The sequence below is a fragment of the Plectropomus leopardus genome, chromosome 9, assembly GCF_026936395.1.
Source record: "Plectropomus leopardus strain MGB_pleo_1.0 chromosome 9, ASM2693639v1, whole genome shotgun sequence".
In the NCBI taxonomy this organism is placed as follows: domain Eukaryota; kingdom Metazoa; phylum Chordata; class Actinopteri; order Perciformes; family Serranidae; genus Plectropomus; species Plectropomus leopardus.
The window spans coordinates 8225594-8245280 of NC_142184.1; the positions used below are offsets into that span (position 1 = coordinate 8225594).

Below are 19687 nucleotides of genomic sequence, written 5' to 3' on the forward strand. Positions count from 1 at the left end.
AGCTGTGAGAATGACAGGGGAAAAATGACACAAACCACAAAGACTCAACTTCATCTTACCAGAATGGTAAATTTGAGCTTTGGACGAGCCCCCATTTGTCAAAACACAGCTCTTAAGATGGACCAAAGAGGGAGACACACAGGTGTAAAAAAACAATAAAAAGATAAATAATCAAAATAAGTCAAACCAATGGCAGAAGAGAAATATGTCTGGTGAGATTCTGGATCAGCATCAGACTATTGTGAAAAAATCACAGAGCCTCCAGGGCATATGCACATCAAATGTGTTTCATTTTAGAATTTATTATTCTACAAAGCTTCTTCTTTGCATGTTGTAATTGTGGCTTGGCAGTGCAAAGCATCACTCCAGTTACAGACTGCTGATGGGACAGATACCTGCTGCCCTCAGATGGCCATATAGTACCAAGGCGCTCCAGAGAAAACAAATTTTGACATATATGTATATACAGTATATAGGTCTTGACACTTAGACCTGGGAAAAAAAAGGTTGCATTTAAGCCTTTAAAATCTGGAGTGACATCACTTTCCTTATATTATTATTATTATTAAGTATTTAAATCTTAGAACTTCAGCAAATTGGTGTGATTTCTTTCAAAAACATGGGAAAAGGGCAATTAGCAAAGTGGTCATAGATGTTATACAAACAGCATTAGTTGATTTAGAAAGTTATTTATAAAAAGCTAGGGGGGAAAAATAGGAAAAAAGTTGATAAAGAATATATATTTAATTATCATAACTACATATTTATATTATGTTACAATTTATTTATTTATCTATCTTTTAATTAATTTTAAGGTAATTTTCTTATACCTTTGACAAGTTTGGGGTCATTTCAAAGGATTAGATTTTGTTCTGTGTACCTTTGTGTGCATTATTAACATGATATCAGTTTTTTTTTAATCGCAGTTTATCAGGACAACCCTAATTTAAACCCAGTTTTCAAACAATTTTCAGGACAAATCTTGATGTTTCAGTTGACTTTTGGCTATCTGTGGTGGTGTTGTCAGACGACGAGCCAGTAGGTGGTGGTCTGTGCACATTTTCACCGCTCTGTACCTGCTGAGCTGCTCTCAGTGAGACGCCTTGCCTCTTTTATGATCTCAAATCAATATTTTCAAAAGGCAGTGATCCATTTAATGCCTTTCCTGTATTAGTTTGACTTTGTAAACCAGGAGGAGAACTCAGCGGTGGATGCTCGCTCTCTCCTCTGTGCTGAGCGGTGGGTGTTACTGCAGGTGTCTGCAGGATAAAAGCTGCTGGATTTCTTTACATCCCCGACTGAGAGAGTCAATACAGACTGGAGAACATGAATACAGCGTCTTTTAAAGACTGAGCTGCACTTTCACCTCACTTCTCACCTCAAGAGGGCTTCAGCCAGCAAACAGAAAGTATGAAAGATGTTTTAAAGATAAAGTAACCAAAATATACATATGATAAAAGCTTGTTGATGTGATGTTTATTGATGTCTGTGGTGCCACTCACTTCAGAGTGGTATCACTTTCTTTAAGCTGAATATAACTGAAACTGTGTTGGTAAATCAGAGGTTTGTTTAACCCTTTAAACCGTAAGCAAATCGGATTGGTTACTTTTAAAAACACGGGAGGAAGGCAACGAGAAATAACCAAAAAATTAAGTTAAATTTGAAAAAAGTAGCAACAAAATAAAATAAAGCAAAAAAACAAAAACAAACAAGGAATTGGCCCAAAATTGTGCTAAGAATTATATATATGAGATGAGATGAGATGAGATGAGATGAGATGAGATGAGATGAGATGAGATGAGATGAGATGAGATTAGACTGTATTGTATTCTGTCAATACTGCAGTACACCTGTTGCAAAATGTGCATGGCTTGTAAAGTGTTTGGGGTTTTTGTTCCTCTAAAAAAAACATTACATCCTCTTAGATCTTGTTTCTGTGGTAATGACAAACTCGCCCGGTTGGGTTGACCTCTTTCTTGCTAATCAAAAAAGGCAACAGGTGGTCTGATTCATCACAGTGACACATTTATTACAAACTGAGGACGCTTTAAAGGAAAAAAATACAAAGATATCTTTGAAAACAAGTAAAGTACAATAAATAAGAAAAATAAAATCACTTGCACCCGAATATTTCGTATCTTTTTACATGATCTCACAGGTCAGCTTCACCACTTACGCTGCCATCGTCTCGACGACCTCATATGAACAGCTTGAATAACCTGAACAACCACAGAAAAAGACAAGACAGCACAGAACAAATCAGTTCAGTGAATTGTCCGACTGGAAAGAAGCCCACCCACAATATTTGTGAGAAAAAAAATCCCTGAATGTGGAGGGGTTGCTGTTCGAGGAAATGGTGCCTCAGAGTATGCAATAGCTCGCCTACAGTGTGTGCACAATTACCAACAACATCATATTGTGAGGTGTTAAAATCCCACACAATAACAGACAGCATTAGTCATCTACAGGATATAAGGTTTTTCTAACTAAATGCAAAAACTCAAAAAGAAAAAGATAATAATGCTCAGATTTTGTTGACAGTGTCAGAGAGGTATTTATTTATCTTTGTGGTCATAGTTGGTGGCACTCCTGCACTATGGACTACATATATTGAAATATGTTTCTAAAAGTTACACACATTATCAATATAATCAATCAATATAATGTAGTCCAGGTCAACACCACTGCAAATTATGGTCTCAACAATAAACTTGTACTTGAATAAATATGTCTCTGACACCGTCAACAATAAACAAAACATTATTATCTTTATGAGGGTAGAATTCATGGCTGAATTGTTGTATCCAATTGCATTAGAGCTTAGGATAAAGTGACCAGTGTATATCTGTATATCTGTGTTATGTATCATGTCATAACAAGATATGTTCATGTTATCAGAAGATGTTTCCATGTTACGCAAAAATCTTTTCATGTTTTAACAGTATGCTTCCATGTTTTTACAAAATATTCTCATGTCATAACAATATGTTTTCATGATAAATGCAGAAATGTCTTGTTACAAAAACATGTCTGGTAATAAAAAGAAAAGTTTCGAGCTACAACAAGATATTTTTCACTTTTTTACAAGATATTTTCATGTTATGACAACATACTTTTACGTTTTACAAGAAACTTTTCCTCTGAAAAAAAAAAATATATATATATTCTTGGTAAAACGCAAAAACATCTTGTTGTACAATGAAAATATCTTGTGAAAACATGTAAAACCATTTTATTATAACAAGAAACTTTTCATGTTATTTATGGATACTAATCTATTTTTTTTTCTGGTTTGTTTTTCACCTCTGTTTTATTATGTGAGAATGATATGGTTTGGTTTGGTTTGGTTCAGGCACAAAAACATTATGGTTTGGAGTGATTTCCTTCTCATCAGCAGGATGAATGAGTCATTAAGGAATCAAAACTTCTCATTTCCACTGTCTCTCATGGTGTTCCTCAAAGCTCCTGTTTAGGCCCTGTCTGAGGGCTGGTTTTAGACATGCAGCTGTACTTCCCCTTTAAACCAGGTGAAGTTCAGGGTTTTTTTTTGTGTCAATTGCTGGATGGCTAAACTCTCTGTTGCTTAACAAAAGTAAGACGGACGACTTAATTTTAAATGCTTAAAATCAACGGTTTAAACACCATATGCGGCTCAAGTAAATGACTGTGAACACGCAAGAAATCTCTGCTTCACTTTTACTTTAAATTTTACATAAATTTTGGCTGTAAAACTGAAAATCAGATCTTGCTTTTTTAAATTCCATTTTCAGAGGGAAAGCAAAAAACTAATATCTTCAACTCCAGACCCCTTAAATCTTTTAATTCCTCCCCTTAATTTATTTTCATTTGAACTATCAATCTTTTCAGCACTTTAGCAGTTTGTTCTATAGATAAATTGACTGGATCATATTTTGACCTGCAACAAATCCATCATGTGAAGATAAATTGAGTTTATTTACCCCAATGGTGACCAGAGATAAAACTATTTTGGTGAGGCCCACTGCCACGTAGCCTACAATGCCCCACTTGACAGGAAAGTCCTCCCCATAACCTTTGCAGTGCAGAGTTGTGTTAGACGCAGATGTCGTTGTCGTCAGTTCAGTCTGGGTCGCACAATCTGTATTTAAATAAAAACAGAACAAATCAGTGTATAAAATAGATATTCTGGTGCAGACTGATAAAAAAAATCATTTGCAAAAATTACTATTACTACTATACTACTTTCGATGGTCTTGAAGATATTAAATTGATTTTGAGCTATTTAGTTTCTCTTGTTATTTAGTCGATAAGTTTCCAGGTATTTAATTTTCTCAACTTTTGAACAGATAAATCGTTATGTAGAGCTACTGTATATTAGACAGTCTTTGAGTTTGTGATGATTGTTGTCTGTTTTGTAATGTGTTTAGTCAAACTGTGTGTATGAATGTTATGTTTTGTATATCTATGTAATCTAATAAATTAAATATTGTCAATGAAAATAATTAAGACTTCAGGAAGGGAAGCTACTGTTTAAAACTTTAGCTAATGGGTATCTTAATAAACAAACAAACAAAAAAACTATTCCTGATCTGTTAACACTCCCCAGCCATCTCTCTCCTCATTACAGGTAACCAACTTAGTGAAGCATTCAGGGAATAATGTACTCTGTATCATGATATATATTTATTTTATATAAATATTTTGGTATGACATTATGTGAACATCTGATGTTACTGATTCATTCATTGTCATTGATTGCACCTCTGACAATTATCCAGCGCTACTCTGAATGCCTGGTAGCTGACACCGGCCCATCTGTGAGCTGCAGCATGCCCTGATGAAGACTATTATGTAAAACGCAAATGCACTAAGTCCACGTGTTAAAGAGTTATGGGTTATATTGCATTCACAAAACAATCATATGTCCTTACCTTCTCCTTTGCTGGTCATATAAACCTGATTTTTTAACCTACATAAGTAAAGTACCACTCCTCTGCCAACTGCCTACTTTCTTGCAATAACTATTGTTGGATCCTTTTATATCATCAATGATTAAACAATATTTCTTCAAAAGGTCTGTCAGGCCACTTCAAAACAATTTTATATTTAAATCGTGATTTTATCCCCCTGAAACAGAAACCATTTCAACAAGCAAAGGCATCATTTGTCAGTTGGTAGTCTGTTTTCTTAATGAACGGTAGAATATGTTTGTACGGAAAATGCATAACTGTCAGAGTAGATAGGAAAATACTGTGTGTATTTCTTGTTTCCTGCTTTTTGATGTGGCTCTGCACGTTCTGTGACTGCAGATGCAGAATTGAGGTCAAAATAGACAAGTTTTGGTCATAAACTTTTTGTGGCAGATGAATTTGAAAGTAAATGTTTCTTCGTCTATCAAACTATTTAAATAAATACAGGTTATATTAGAAAGTCTTCTTTTTTTTTTAAAGAACCAAAAACCTCCAATAATCCAATAAATTTGTTGTGTATTTAACACTCTGCTCCTATTGCATTGGAATTTTTTGGCAAATATGATCATGCATTAAGGTAATACTTCACCCACAAAAAGATTTGTATTTCAGTTACTCATCCCATGCTAAATTGCATTCTTTAAAAAAAATGTTCTTGTATGCCTCCACGGCATACAAAGAATCCAAAAACTGAGAAAATTTTTCATTAATTAAAGTCACAGGGGTCCACTTGTAACAATAGCAAAACTATACCAAAACATCTGTTTACAAACTCTCATACAGCTCAAGCGCCACAATCCAAGTTTCATTTATCCAGTCGAATGCTGAGTGCTTTCCAAACACACTCATTTTGCTCAAACCTCACAATTTAAAATCGGATGTTGAGCTTTTTTTGAGCATTCTCGGTTCTTTGATCAACGGGGCTGCATGCAATTAAAGTTTTCTTCACAAATTCAGCATAATATGGTGTCACTAACTGATATAAAAATGATCATTTGGGGGGTAAAGTAATCCTTTAAATATTACATAAGATTTAATAGAGTTAAAGTCCAGTCTTGTAAGTATTTATTTGATTATTTAAAGATCCTGAAGTACCTCACAGGAACTACCCACAATTGTAGACTTTACTTTTGCAAATTGCATGCTGTGTCCTGCAAATCTGTCACATATGAACTGAAATAACTTTTTCACTTGCAGGTGCCATAAAAATCTCATCACTGCATCAGAAATCCCAAATTTAGAGATGAAATATCAAAACCTTGTCAATATTTTTATCCAGATATGCGTGCAGTTCAGTCCAGATGGAATTTAAATTCAGAACTCACCATTAACTTTTAGGATGACGTGTAGATTCAGATTTCGACCCCCTACATTTGCACTGATGTCACACTCGTAGGTGCCCGAGTCTTCAGGTGTCACACTGGTGAGCAACAAACTGTGTTTCTTTCCAAACTGGGGTTTGGGTGAACGAGGGAAGCCATAGTCTTGTATGATGTTATCTCTACCTTTCCGGATAATTCCATGTTTCATCGTGTTGTTGAACTGCTCAAAGTAAAAACCAAAATGTCACTTTTATTTATTCATTATCAAATTAAATGAGAGTCAATGATACACAAGATGAAACAAACTTTTAATCTGCATTTATCAGCTTGAATTAGACAACATTTACTGTATGTCTGAGAATCTGAAATGGTTCACTGACCTTGTACCAGGCCAAAGAGATGAAATTCACTGTGTCAATTTCAAAGCCTGGACACATCACCGAAACATTTTCATGACAATCTGCTTCAATTTCAGACTCACTCTGGGTTGTGTAATGCAGCAACAGCAGCTGAGAAAAAACAAACCATAAACAGCATCAATACACTGAACTACTATTGTTTGTCTGGTGAAGAAAATCAACAATAAAATATGAATTAAATGTCACAAGCTTGAATTATATAATCATACAAAAGTCAGATTTAACTCACCTTAATGAACAAAACCTTCTGGGACATGTTTTACATCTCATATAGCAGATAACAAGAGGTGTTTTTCAGTCTCACTTCACTTGAAATGTACTCACGATTTCCTGTAAGGGGATACATTTGAGCTGAGGTATTATTGTGTGGTATTCATTGCCTGACATTAAAACTCCACCAAGTGGTTCTTCAGAGTAATGCATCATTATTGTGTTTCTACTGTAACACAGAAATTATATATTTTCTTTATAGGACTACAAAACAGTTGAATTTTGAAGTCAATTCCCTTTAATGACCTTTTTAGGAAAAAAAACTTTTTTTTCCTTTTCATTTTTGATGTTGTTGACTCAATAACAAAAATTAAAGTGCTTTTTTTCTCTTTTTTTAACATTCCCCATAGTTTGTTTTAATATACAGACCTCTACCAAATGGTTAAGGTGGCTCTTCATGCCTTTGGAGTAACTGTAAAACAAAGGAAAAAACAAAATTACAATGTATTTACTGCTATAATGCTTATAATATGTAATAAACATATATCAATTTGAAGCATGGAATTAGTAGTATTACCAGTACTCGTATCAGTTTCACGTATGTAGGCTATTCTAGATATCTACCTTTACAGTACTTTGAAAACATCTCAGAAATGGTAAAAAATTATACTGCTCAAATAAGAGGGAATAACATTACATACATGGTATTAACATGAGTTATAATTCATCCTTTTTTAATTCATTAAAATAAGGAAATGTGTGACTACTTTTACAATGAAAGAACAAATGAACCATTTGGTACAGCATGTTAAAAAAAATAAATGTGTGTGTATGTGTGTATGTGTGTTTGTGTGCATGCGTGTGTGCGTGCGTGCGTGTGCGTTATGTTCTGTTCAGTAAGCTTTCTGACATTATATCATGTCAAAAAAAGCATGCCTGCTTTAAAAAAAACTTCTACCACACACAGCTCTGTCTCAGTGACTTTTGTTACAGTTTAGAGAAGCCAGACTATATACAGATACAACAACATTTAGAGGATTTTTTTTACCATAACATGCCCAAACCAAATGGTAGAGTTGAGTTAAGTTTAACACATTTTTTGCAAAGCTATAGACTTAAACGCCCACAGTTCAGTTCAGATATTGCTCCATGAGAGGGTTTTTTCCCCATCAGATTAGAGAGTAACTTAAAGGGGAACTCCAACTTTACATTAGAAAATGTCCTTAAGGAGACACAAAACAATAAAAGACAAATTTACCGCAAAGAGATACAAAACAACCTCAAGCAGACACACAATGACTTCAAAGGGAAACAAAATAATTGAAAAGAGATGCAAAATGACCAAAATGCAACAGCTTACTGTGTTTTTAAACTGGAACCAAGAGCAGGACCACAAGACAAGGGCTAAGGGGTAAAAGGAGGTTGTTGTAGAGTTTTCTAAGTGGGTGAGGCTGGCAGACGGAAGTGAGGCTGAGGATGGAGTTGAAGTAGTTGAAGTGTGGCCAAGTCTTGAAAACTGTGTGGTGAACCGCACTGGAGGAGCTGTTGCTGATGGCACAGGTGGTGAGAGGCTGGGCGGGGTGTGGCTGAGGCCTTTGAAATTGTGAAGACAGCAAATTGTCATGAACCAAAAAACATTAGATAATCACGCTGGTTTGTTCTCTGAAAACAACACTGGAGATGAGTCAAAAGTACCACTATGAAGCACAGAAACAATCCGGCAGTGTAGAAGAGAGAGACCGGGGTTTTTAAACTGCAGGTGATGAGTGTGGAAGGAGCAACAGGTGTGCATGCAGAGCTCCAGCATCAGGAAGCCACGCCCAACCTCTGAAAGCACACAGAAACACAGCAGCAGAAAACACAGCAAATATCCATGAAAATATGAAAAAAACAAAACACAAATCCATACCACCACACAGAAATGACACAAAATGACCTCAAAGAGAAACAAAATGACCACAAAGTTTGCCTTTTACATATCTGTGTCCGGGGCATCCATTGTCTCATCATCCGCCCACGCTGGGGAGAAAACAAAAACAAAAAATATCAGTGCAACAAAGGACAGAGGACATGTATGAATACACTATACAAGCAATACAAAGTAGGGGTCAACAGACTATCAGCCTGGCTGACTATTGGGGCTGATATTTGGCATTTTGCTGATTATCTGTATTGGCATTTTATTTAAATGAAAAAAATAAATAAATAAATGAATGAAGAAGTGCGTTACTTTGGCTCAGCTGCAGCTGTGTATCTCCCTCCAGTCTTAAACATTTACTAAAACCATTTAAACAAAGCTTTTTGTTGCAGTTTTTTATATTCAAATTCTAATTTTTTACAGAAATATTTTCATTTTTATTGTAAGTGAATATCGGTTCCAAATATTAGTTATCAATCTCATTAACTACTTATAATCAGTTTGGTATTGTCCTTGAAAAATCAATACCCCTTATACAAAGAACAATTAAAAGACTGCTGCAAATGACAATAAAAATAATGGGATAATATTTTAAGCTGTTTGTGGGTATCTTGGCAGTTTATTATATTTATGTGAATAAAATAGGTTTGTTCCATATTAAATACAGGAAGAATTGAACCTCTTACTAGCGCAACAGGTCTCACAAATTGTCTGGATTTCTTTAAGAGGCTGACTGTCTTACATACTGGAGACTCGCGCACACACACACACACACACACACACAGAGACTTATAAGGCCAGCTCATCCTGTTGTTTTCATTGCAGGGAACTCCCCATTGTCTCCTCTCAAGCATATTATTTGTATGTGTCGCTCTTGTTGACAAAGGAGGTCGATATATGGTTATTAATAGCAGGCCGGCTTTATGGAAAAGGGAAGAGTGAGGCCTTTGGATTCCACCATCTGCATTAAACAATGCCTCATTCAGCCGCAGCTGGCATGGCGAGCGCAGGGACGCAGAAATTTACTGATGTCAACTCTGAACATCAGTGGAAATGAGGAGTTTTCGGCCGCTTCCTATTGGACAACTGCAGCTGTGAGCAGTTTAAGATTTATGACAGGGAATAATCTCAGCTTGAGGCGTGCAAAAACATGACACAACACATTTTCTTGTTGCAGATGTTTTGTGCTGCATTTATGAAAACATCTTAATCAAGCACAAGGGAGCTGAGCAGTTATACAAACTATGTGCTGTAAGGAAACTCAAAGGAAGTTCACAAGACTCATCAAAGCTGGGACTCTCTGAAGGTTTAATTGCTGGTGCAAATGTGAGTGAGTGCACGTGTAATGTGTGCACGTATGTGTTTGATTCGGGCTCTCTGTGCTGCAGTTAAAGGGTGTTGCACGCCACAGTGAATCCCTGAGGTTGTTAGCACGCCCAGCTGCTGGCGTAGGGCTCCATGTTTCTGTCAGCGAGGTTGTTCACTGCACACTCTTCAGCCTCTGATTGAGGAAATCCTCTGTTTGCTGAAATGAAATGTCCCAATGGTTCCGCCGTCCCTCCCACAGGTCCTGTACACAGAGACTTTCCCATGAAGACTGTGTGCATGTTTACTGGGGTCTGACAGATATATGGCTCTTTGATGGACCATAACAGGACCCATGTTTCAGTGCAGGAGAGGCTGATAGGTGATACTTTGAGATGGGCTAATTATAGCAATTTTTTAATTTTTTTTTTAATTTAACATCAAAACTTTAAACTGAAACCAAAACAAAACATTCATACAGTTCACTTGATATAGAATTTTATTGTCCTACAAGAGGAAATTGCAAGGAAGCATAAAAACAAAAAGCATAAACACAATAAAAACACAATTAGACAATTAAAACTTGTACTGTACAATACTCTGCCAGATCTACTTTTTAAAATAATTACTTTTTACATCACATTAATATGTACATCAAGCAAGACTAGTCTTTGTTTACACTATTTAATTTTTTGTAGGCTACGTTTAAAAAAAACGACAGAAACACTGGAAAACACACTTAAAATGAAAACTCTGCAAAGAAAGACAACCTAAAGAAAGTCTAATATATTGGTAAATTGATATTCCTTTTTAAAATTGAATTAACACACACTTTAAAGAGCTCCATATGATTGATTTCTCCCGTTTGATCTGGATGATACGTTTCTGTACCAAATGCCTTGAAAATCGTAAGCACATTACAACTTTTTACAAAATTTATGTTTACTTTATATCTAATTATATCTATCTATATCTAAAAAAAACAGTCTTTCTAAGTTTTAGCAACTTCAGTACACCAAGTTTTCTATATAGCTATATATATATATATATATGTATGTATTCTGACCAGCCATATTTGTGTTTTCTTATACATAGTTACAAACCAGAACTTGCAGATCTCCTAATTTCATCACTGGCAAAATCCTCTCTGTCATGAGCAAGTTAAGTCAGTTGCTTTTAAGTTTTCACTTTTAAGTTGCAACAACTTCATCAAATTTAGTAATTACAGCTAAATTTCAAGTAATCCTGACATGAAGATCTAAAGTTACCATTAATTAAGATTTGTAGTTATCTTTACTTCCCTTTTTCAAGTCAGTGGGGCTCCAAGATTATTTTAACTAACATCAACTTGCCAGATTTTACAGTGCGCTAATACAACTGTAACTTTCTGAAATGATTCCTGTCTTTGTGAAGCTGCAGAGCTGCATCAAACCGCCTGTTCAATTGTTTGTTTGAGGAAGCAAAAAAAAAAAAAAAAACCCTTTCATTCAGTATTACTGGATTCTCCCTCTGCCTCTGGGCTTTGGCAGGCTGCTGAGTGCTGGAGGTTGATTGTCCGAGCCTGCAGCAGAACAGAGCCGTGTAACGACGAGCTGTATTGTTCCCTAATTTCTTCTCTGGGATTTCCTCTTACCAGCTCCCCACACCCGCCCATCCTATCCACTGCTCAGCCCTCCATCATCCTCCCTCTGTCTGAAGGAGGCCTTGCCAAACTCTCTGGCACATGAAAACAATTGTTCTTGTATGTTTGAGGAGACAAACCTCCTCCTCAGACAGGCTTTTCTCCCCCCTCAGAGGCTCAGCTGACTGTCGGGCAGACATCCTCCTCCTCCGTTTGGGAAAACCGGTCATGTTCAGTAAAATCGGAAGCGAGGTATATCTGAGTCTTGAGCCACAAAGTGACTCAGAACCATTAATATCTTTGACATGCAGGTGGAGTGAGGGGCCATCTCCCCAGCCAGCGAGCGTTTGAAACATGCTGAAACAGACTGTGAGAGCAGGAGCTATTAAAAATATTACCATGTGCAGGTTTGTTTCTAACAAGAGCTCTCTGGCAAGACTACAAAATGCTGATGGTAAGCACCCATCTGGGAATCAGGACTGCGCTCCCAGATGATGCTGAAAAAACGCTTTACATCCTTCCCGTTTCTGGATCATCTATTTCAGCTTTTTTTTGTTGTTTTGCAGAGGTAAAGTCAGGAACACGTTTGAGCAGTCAGAGCAGTGATTTGTGTTTAATCTGTTTTCATGAAGATGTTGCTCAACAGGAGTGTTCCCTAAATGTTTCCTCTTCTGTTTGTTTGGATCAATAACAGTTAGTCAGTCAGCATCAGCGGGCTGAGATGTTACATTATGTCGGTTTCTTCGACATTTATGCACAAATAACTCTCTGAAAACACTAAAACGCAATCTGTAATGTACAATAAAGCAGTGAGGATCTCAAATGGCAACATAAAGAAGACGATCATAAACACACACATATTGTTTTAGGTTTACTCTAAAGTGAACTTTATTGTACAATTAAACTATACTGAACATTGTTGTTGCGGTTCAGCCATCTTGCATCTAAATCCTGAACACACATATTTTCTGAAAACCATCATAAAATATTCCCTGGTTTATTTTCAGCATTAAATCCCCACTCACTAAAAGCAGTGTTAGTGGTTTTTTTTATATTACTGTTGGGGTATTTACCCAAACAAAAATACAGTAAGACTTCAAACAGTTATAATCTACTCCAGCCCCTTAATCAATCAGACTTTATTGTCATTATACGTAAACATACAACAAAATTATCGACAGCAACTCAGTCTGGTGCAAAACATAAAATAGTAAAGCGCCAAGTAGTAAAATAGTGCAATTTAAAAGACAACAGTCATTAACAAATTAATAAATAAGAGTGCAGTTAAAAAGCAACAGTGATAATAAATACATGACAGTGAGGTAGTAGTAATCTAGTAATCTAGTAGTAATCTAATAACTAAACAACTTAAGTAGTTGGTACATGTACATGTCAATATCATGCATTGTCTGCACAGGGTTCTCAACATGGAGGTGGCTGAGCCATACTGAACTCCATAAACAGTGTTAAATAAAAGAAACAGTGCTGACAGAGCTAACCCTGTTAACCAGGGCATATATAGAGGGTGGGCACTATGCTTCTGTGGTGACACCGATCCATTATCAGCGGTAACTGTCTCATGAGCGCAGCGTAAAGCGGCAGTATGAGCTACCCACTACGAAATGCACATGAACCAACATAAATGTGCCACTGGACCAGTTTGCCACAACAAACCACAGAGAAGCTCGTATTACAACACACACAGATGTCAGAGTGTCACAACATTCTCGGCTCGGGACGCCATCACGCCACTGTATCTTTATATATTAAATAGTTGTTTGCTGCTATATTAATGCTCTAAATGTTGTCAACAGACCTTTTGAGATCTTTTACTTAACCCTTTGAAACCTGAGCAATACAGTTTGATTTCTCTCAAACACTGAGAAAAAAAGGCAATGAGCAACATGGAAAGCAAAGTCCAGCAAACTGTAAGAAATAAGTAAAAGGTGACAATAAAATAACCTGAAAATTAGTGTTTAAAAAGGGGTGAGGTTTGTAAGAAAATCATCCATTAAAGGGAAAAATCATAAAAATCATAAAACTATATTTAGAGTTATTAAGATTAAATATTTAAAGTAATCGCACAGAACAAAACTGTATACACATTTTGGTTATTTTTTTATCATGTTTTTTAAACTCATTTTCTTATTTGTTTTTTGGGGTTTTTTTCAAATCATTTTTACTTTTTTGTGCTCATTTTCTGGTAAATTTCTTATCATTTTTTTTCCAAATCAATTTCTTACCGATTATTAAGCCATGTCTTGTTAACTTTCTTGTTGCATTTGCCTCGTGATTTTAATGAAAATCAAACCAATAAGCTTAGGTATAAATGTGTTAAGTAAAAGTACCAATACAACAATGTAAAAGCCCTGTATTACTTGCTGAATGTACTTACTGAATTTAGAAATGTAGTGAAGTGGAAGTATATTTTATACTATTGCGTAAGATTCCTAAAAATATATAATAATAGAACATTTCCAACTTGTAGTTTTTCAATGGAAATCCAAGTTTTGAAACTTGTATACTACTTGCTAGATTTAGATTGTTACTATGTAGGTGTATCCTTTGCAGTTTTAATCTCACTTGTACATCTTTTTTTAAAATAAATAACAGTAAGTCTAACTGCATTTTAAAGGTTAAACTTGTCAAAGTCAAACTAACCATATTTTAAAAAATATATTTTAGGCTTGGTAAATAAAAATCAGCATTAATATTAAAAAATAACACTGGGTAAAAACAACGGATTAGTACTGAGTAAACCAGTATTGCACTGGAGCTATATTTATAACCCATGCAGAGACTTTTATTGTGCGGGACGGGAGGACAGATGGAAGCATAAAGCATCTCTCTACCTCTCTTTTTTGTCTCTGTTCTTTAAGTTTATTTACATAATGTTGAGTTCAGGCTTTAGCCTCCAAAGACATGACATAATATCACAGAAAAAGACAACTGAAGACAAGTAACAAGTGTTTGGTTCTTGTTGTTTTCTATCTTTCCGACTGTCAAGGTCATTTTTCATCTCAGGTCATAAAACTGGCAGCAGGAGGAGGAACTGCCGTCTAGCTTCATTTCATCTCCGCTGAAATTCTTCCTGCACAAAATCTCTTCAGGGATTAAGAGATGCGAGCGTCCGAGGAAGAGGAAAAACTCACCAAAGCGAAGTAGTAAACCTTTAGCAGCGGTCCCCAGGTGGATCCTCGCCTGTCAGACATGTTAAACAGATCCTCGCTGACCTTATTTCTCCCTCCTCTCCTCTGATGCTCTCCGCCATCAATTTGTTACCTGTCATCCTCTGCAAAAAAACCCTGTCTACTTCCGAATTGGTTGAAAACTCACTATTTGGTCCGCTCCTGCTGAAAAGCACCACCAGAGAGATGTACATCTGGGTCCCAGCGCCGGATGAAGTCAAGACTGGCACTGACCCAAAGCCCGCCGCACAGAGAGTTCCTCAGAGGGGTCGGCTGTGCGTTGTTTTCCCTTCCTGTGCCTCCGTGACATCTTCCTGCCGGGGGGAGCCTCGGGGAGCCATTTGAGGAGGCCCCGGGGCCCTGAGCATGGAGAACTTAGCACAGCAAATTCCAATTAGCCTGACAGGGAAGGTGGGGGAGGAGGTGGAGGGGAGCCCGGACCCCCAGCATGCACCTTTAACTGCCTTAAAATTCACTTTCCATACAGCCTCCTGAGTCACCGGGGAGCCTCCCTCTGTCATTTTGAGGACTGAGTTTGCAGTCTGATTCAAAGCGATGCCAGACAGGAACTTGGGCTCAGCTGTCTGTGTGTCTGAGCCGCAATCCGCCTGTTGGACCGATCACCGCAGTGTCTTTTTCAAACTGAAGAAGACAGAGAGAAGTCCACAGAGACTGGGCTGGTTTCGCTCCAGGTTTCTTAGTGAAATGTTTCCCACTGAAGAGTCGCCAGAATAAAATGTTGGCATTTTACGTTTCTGCAAACCACTAATGTGGAACACTTGTAAGCTTTATATAAGGTACAAGGTAGATTTATTACCCATTTTTTAAAATGAACTTTAGAAAATGAAATTAAAATTTGTCCTTGATTCTGCTACATTTTTGGAGTTGTAGGATGAGTTGGTTAAAGTCACCAGCTTCTACGTAAATGCAATATCATTTCATATACACGTCATCTGTAAAGTTATGTGGCTCTGACAACAGACAGCAGCAGACCACAGATCAAGACCAACAAAGGCAGGTATTTTTTAATAAAACATTCAAAACAACATTCAAATGACATTTTTAGCTGTTTTTCTGCTGACCACACCAGGTATTTTTTCAACTACAGATCAGATCATTTCCAGCCATGTTTGTGCTGTCAAATCAGGTATTTTAAACAAAACAGTGAGACATTTTCAGACTTGTTTGTGCCGACCAAACTGGGTATTTAAAGCCAAAACATGATCTTTTCCTACCCATAACCATATGGGTTTTGTCGGCTACTTAAACCTAACCACATGTTAACCACAGCTAGAGCAGCAACAGTACGTTGATTAATTGATTAGTCAATCAACAGAAAATTAATCACCAACTATTTTGATAAGGAATTCCTTGTTCAGTCATTTTTTAAGCAAAAATAGCAAATATTTGCTGGTTCCAGCTTCTAAAATGTAAGAATTTGCATTTATGATGAACTGTAAAATGTTTGTCTGTACACTTAGTGTACGGTATGTTACTGTATTTTTTATTTATTATTTTTTTGTTACAGTAATTTATTGTTAAATATTTTAGTTACATCCTGTAAAATCCTGTAAAAAAATAACAGTGCAGTGAATGAGTCCTACACTCTAAAGAAGAAGCTAATTAAAGATGTCCCTTAACATTCTGGGAAATTGTGATGGGAATTTTTCTTAATTTTCTAAAACATTTTATAGATTAAACAATCGATTAATCCTAAAATTATTGGCAAATGAGTCGATAATGAAAATAGCCTCAACAGCTTTGTTACAGCATACAGATCAAACACAAAGAAGCTTTAAGTTTCAATGTATCTGCTACATATGAAATGTACAAATTTAACATATAAAATGTTAAAACATATCAGTTATATGCAGAGATGTTCAATTAAAAAATTTTAGCAGCCGACTATAAAAAAATAAATAAAACATAAATATTTTGTGTCACGTTCAGGGTGAATCTGCTGACACTAATCTGCTGATAAAAAATAACATAACAGGAAGTTGTGCTCAGGATCAATGTTATATTTGCGTCATTCTACATGATTACTCGTCAGCAGGGTTTCACTTCTGCGCTCCACCGTGACCTCCGACCTCTCACCCCATCTCTCCCCGTCCACTGGGCCCACAGCAGTGATTTATCCCTCTGACATACCAACAGCTGTGTTGGGGGCTCCGAGCTGAGTGTGGGCTACTATTTGCCGTGACTAATCGATAACAGACTTCAAAAAAACACCAATCGTGAGATGTGGAAAAAATACACCAGTCACTGACACCAGAAACCTTGAACCTATGCTGAGGCTCCGCGGGCTTCATAAACAACGTCTTGGCAACGTTATTGGAAACACTGGAAAAGTGAGTGTGAGTGAGTGTGAGAGACATCTTTCCATAAAGACATTTTATACCACTAAGTATGACATTAAGAAAATACTGCAAATGGAGCTGAAGATAAATGTGTTTTCTTAAAATTGAGCATTTAGGCGTCAAATAAATAACATTTCTTTTTAAAAATTGAGTTGGTCAATTTTGTCATTTATGTAATTTTCTAAACTGTAGTTAAGCTTCTTGTTATTTAACAAGAGCAACATTTTTTCTAAACTTGTCACCTTTTTGTCACCAAGCCTCAAACAGAGAAAATCCCAAAAGACTGTCTGTCCCAAAAATAAACATTTTCTATTTTTGCATTTGTCAATTTCTAAAATCTTCATATATTTAGTTTTACATCAGTGTCCCAGTCATAACCACAATCTGAAAAATATTTTGACATGAATGACTTCATTCAGTTTGACAGCTTTTTTCTTCTTGTCACAGGACAAACCTGAGAATCAGGAAAATAACTGCATTTGTTTTGATAAAATATATTTTATTTAAACCTTCCGGGGTAATAAAAAAAAAGGACAAAAACTCATAAGTTTCAAACAAATGCACCGCATCTTTGAAAGGCTTATGCTTTAAATTTTTTCAGTCAAGTATAAATAGTCTCTTCTTTGGTTCCATCATTTGATCCAGCATGTGTGTGTGTATGTGTGTGTGTGTGTGTGTGTGTGTGTGTGTGATATGTAACACCAGCTTTGACTCTTCCCTGAGAAAGTCTTTGAGGATTTTCAGGTTGCTAATCATTCACTGGTCTTCAGTCAGCGTCTCATTCGCAGTGGACCCAGCCCTCGCATTTTGAAACAGTCTTTGCCATCCTTTATCTGGGAAAAAAAGAAATGTCTCAGTCATATAATTCAACAATAATTAATGTCACTGTACCAAAGGTCATTGCATTTTTTAGGGAAATAAAGACTTGAGTTAGAATACATGAACAAATAAAATATTTGGGTACAAACAATATACAAAAAAACCCCAATATATACAAACATTTAAAGGAAATGCTACTAACACCACAGAGCCCCAATATTCAGTACAGGTTTGCTGGTGCTCCACTGATGACATCATTAATGTTTATTTTCTAAAAAATCAATAACTATTTTTTTCAGTTTCACAGTTTGATGTAACACTGATTTCCAAAAGCAAGAAGAATATTTTAGGTTGTATTTCACATTTAGTGTTGCACTATGGTTAAGTTCCCACAGAAAAATAAAATACAAAAAATAAAAAATAAAAAACATCTGTGGCTGTGCGTGGAATTTACAGCGAGCGCCAAGACGTGCCGTGCGTAAAAGTGCATTTTACGCACATACTCCGAGACAGAATAATGGAGTTATTCTAAAGTGGTTACGACTGAAAGATAAACAGATGTTGCATTAGAGGAAAGCTCAAAAAAAGCATGCTCAAGACAAAAACATACGCACATATAAAGGCTTTGCATTCATGCTATCCTGCCACTTTGATATAATTCGCTTGCTTAACACATCAGTTGTATTTAAACTGCACTGGAGTTTAAGAATGCGATTATACAGTAAAACAGCGTTTACCCCTTTTCTCTGGTTGCTCAAACAGAAGGTGCAGATGGTCCGTGGCTGCTGCGCCCCGCTCTCTCCTTGCGCATGAACCGCGCCGAGGCAGGGCTGTCCATCAGCGCCGCCGTCTCCCAGCAGAAGCACGTTGGCCAGATGGGAAATGTAGCTAGATGCAAGTCGAAGAGTTTCAATCTTGGAGAGCTTTCTGTCCACTGGCTCGGTGGGTATGAGAGTCCGGAGAGCTGTGAAGGCGGTGTTGACGCTCTGGGTCCTTCCTCTCTCCCTGGCGTTAGCTGCGCTCCTCTGTTTCACCACCACCGCGGACTCTCCTTCTAGTTTGCGCGAGATCCTTCGTCGTTTTTCGGTGGAGCCACAGTAGCTCTGCTCCGAGCTGCCGTCGCTTTCGCTGCGGTTTTCATCATCCTCGGATGTGATAGTGAAGTCTGAGTAGATCAAGTGTGTCGCCACAGGCCGCAGCATGGCGAAAGTCATCTTTAAGGCTCCAAATCCTCTGATAAATGAGACCGAAAACAAACTCGGGGAGCAATCCTACATCTCAATATGGCACACAAGGCTGCATGAAGCCACCTGTGAAGAAACATACGTTTTTAACAAAGCTGACCGACTTTTCATAAAGTCAGTTTCGACTGGCCTATTTTAGGGATGGACGCTGACTACCTGGTCAGCTGGGCTCTTATAGCGGGATGGGAGGAGCTGCCAGCAGCACACAGAGTTACAGTAACCTCTCCAGTGGAGAGACTTTAACGATAACTCATCATAAACATGTCAAAGTCTTTTAAATAACAAATGCACAATAATTGTACAAGAATGTTACAGCAACACGTTTAGAGACC

General features: G+C 36.9%; 2 protein-coding genes across 3 annotated transcripts; both read right to left on the reverse strand.

The window, feature by feature from the left end:
• Positions 1 to 2003: 2003 nt before the first annotated feature.
• LOC121947054 (uncharacterized) lies at positions 2004 to 8702 on the reverse strand. 2 transcript variants are annotated; one of them, XM_042491936.2, is made up of 8 exons: positions 8596 to 8702; positions 8261 to 8493; positions 7330 to 7372; positions 6920 to 7020; positions 6652 to 6780; positions 6275 to 6491; positions 3960 to 4117; positions 2004 to 2219 (listed from the first exon to the last, which is right to left on the reverse strand). In XM_042491936.2, the coding sequence occupies exons 4-8, from the start codon at positions 6944 to 6946 to the stop codon at positions 2166 to 2168; spliced, it is 585 nt and encodes a 194-aa protein (XP_042347870.2). In that variant the 5' UTR covers positions 6947 to 7020; positions 7330 to 7372; positions 8261 to 8493; positions 8596 to 8702; the 3' UTR covers positions 2004 to 2165. The 2 variants fall into 2 exon arrangements, with proteins under 2 accessions (XP_042347870.2, XP_042347869.2); XM_042491935.2 differs by having other exon boundaries at positions 8261 to 8638.
• Positions 8703 to 15921: 7219 nt separating this feature from the next.
• Positions 15922 to 19325, reverse strand: tcf15 (transcription factor 15). The gene is made up of 2 exons (XM_042492303.2): positions 18849 to 19325; positions 15922 to 18125 (listed from the first exon to the last, which is right to left on the reverse strand). Exons 1-2 carry the CDS (start codon positions 19323 to 19325, stop codon positions 18063 to 18065), a joined length of 540 nt encoding a protein of 179 aa, XP_042348237.1. The 3' UTR covers positions 15922 to 18062.
• Between the last annotated feature and the right edge of the window lie 362 nt (positions 19326 to 19687).

Coding starts and splice junctions, on each gene's coding strand:
- LOC121947054 (XM_042491936.2), bottom strand. CDS start 6,946: ATGTCCCAGAAGGTTTTGTTCATTAAG. Junction 6,492..6,651: donor TCTCTTTGGCCTGGTACAAG/GTCAGTGAACCA, acceptor TACTTTGAGCAG/TTCAACAACACGATGAAACA. Junction 4,118..6,274: donor CGTCATCCTAAAAGTTAATG/GTGAGTTCTGAA, acceptor ATTTAAATACAG/ATTGTGCGACCCAGACTGAA.
- tcf15 (XM_042492303.2), bottom strand. CDS start 19,325: ATGACTTTCGCCATGCTGCGGCCTGTGGCGACACACTTGATCTACTCA. Junction 18,126..18,848: donor TGAGCAACCAGAGAAAAGGG/GTAAACGCTGTT, acceptor TTTTTTTCCCAG/ATAAAGGATGGCAAAGACTG.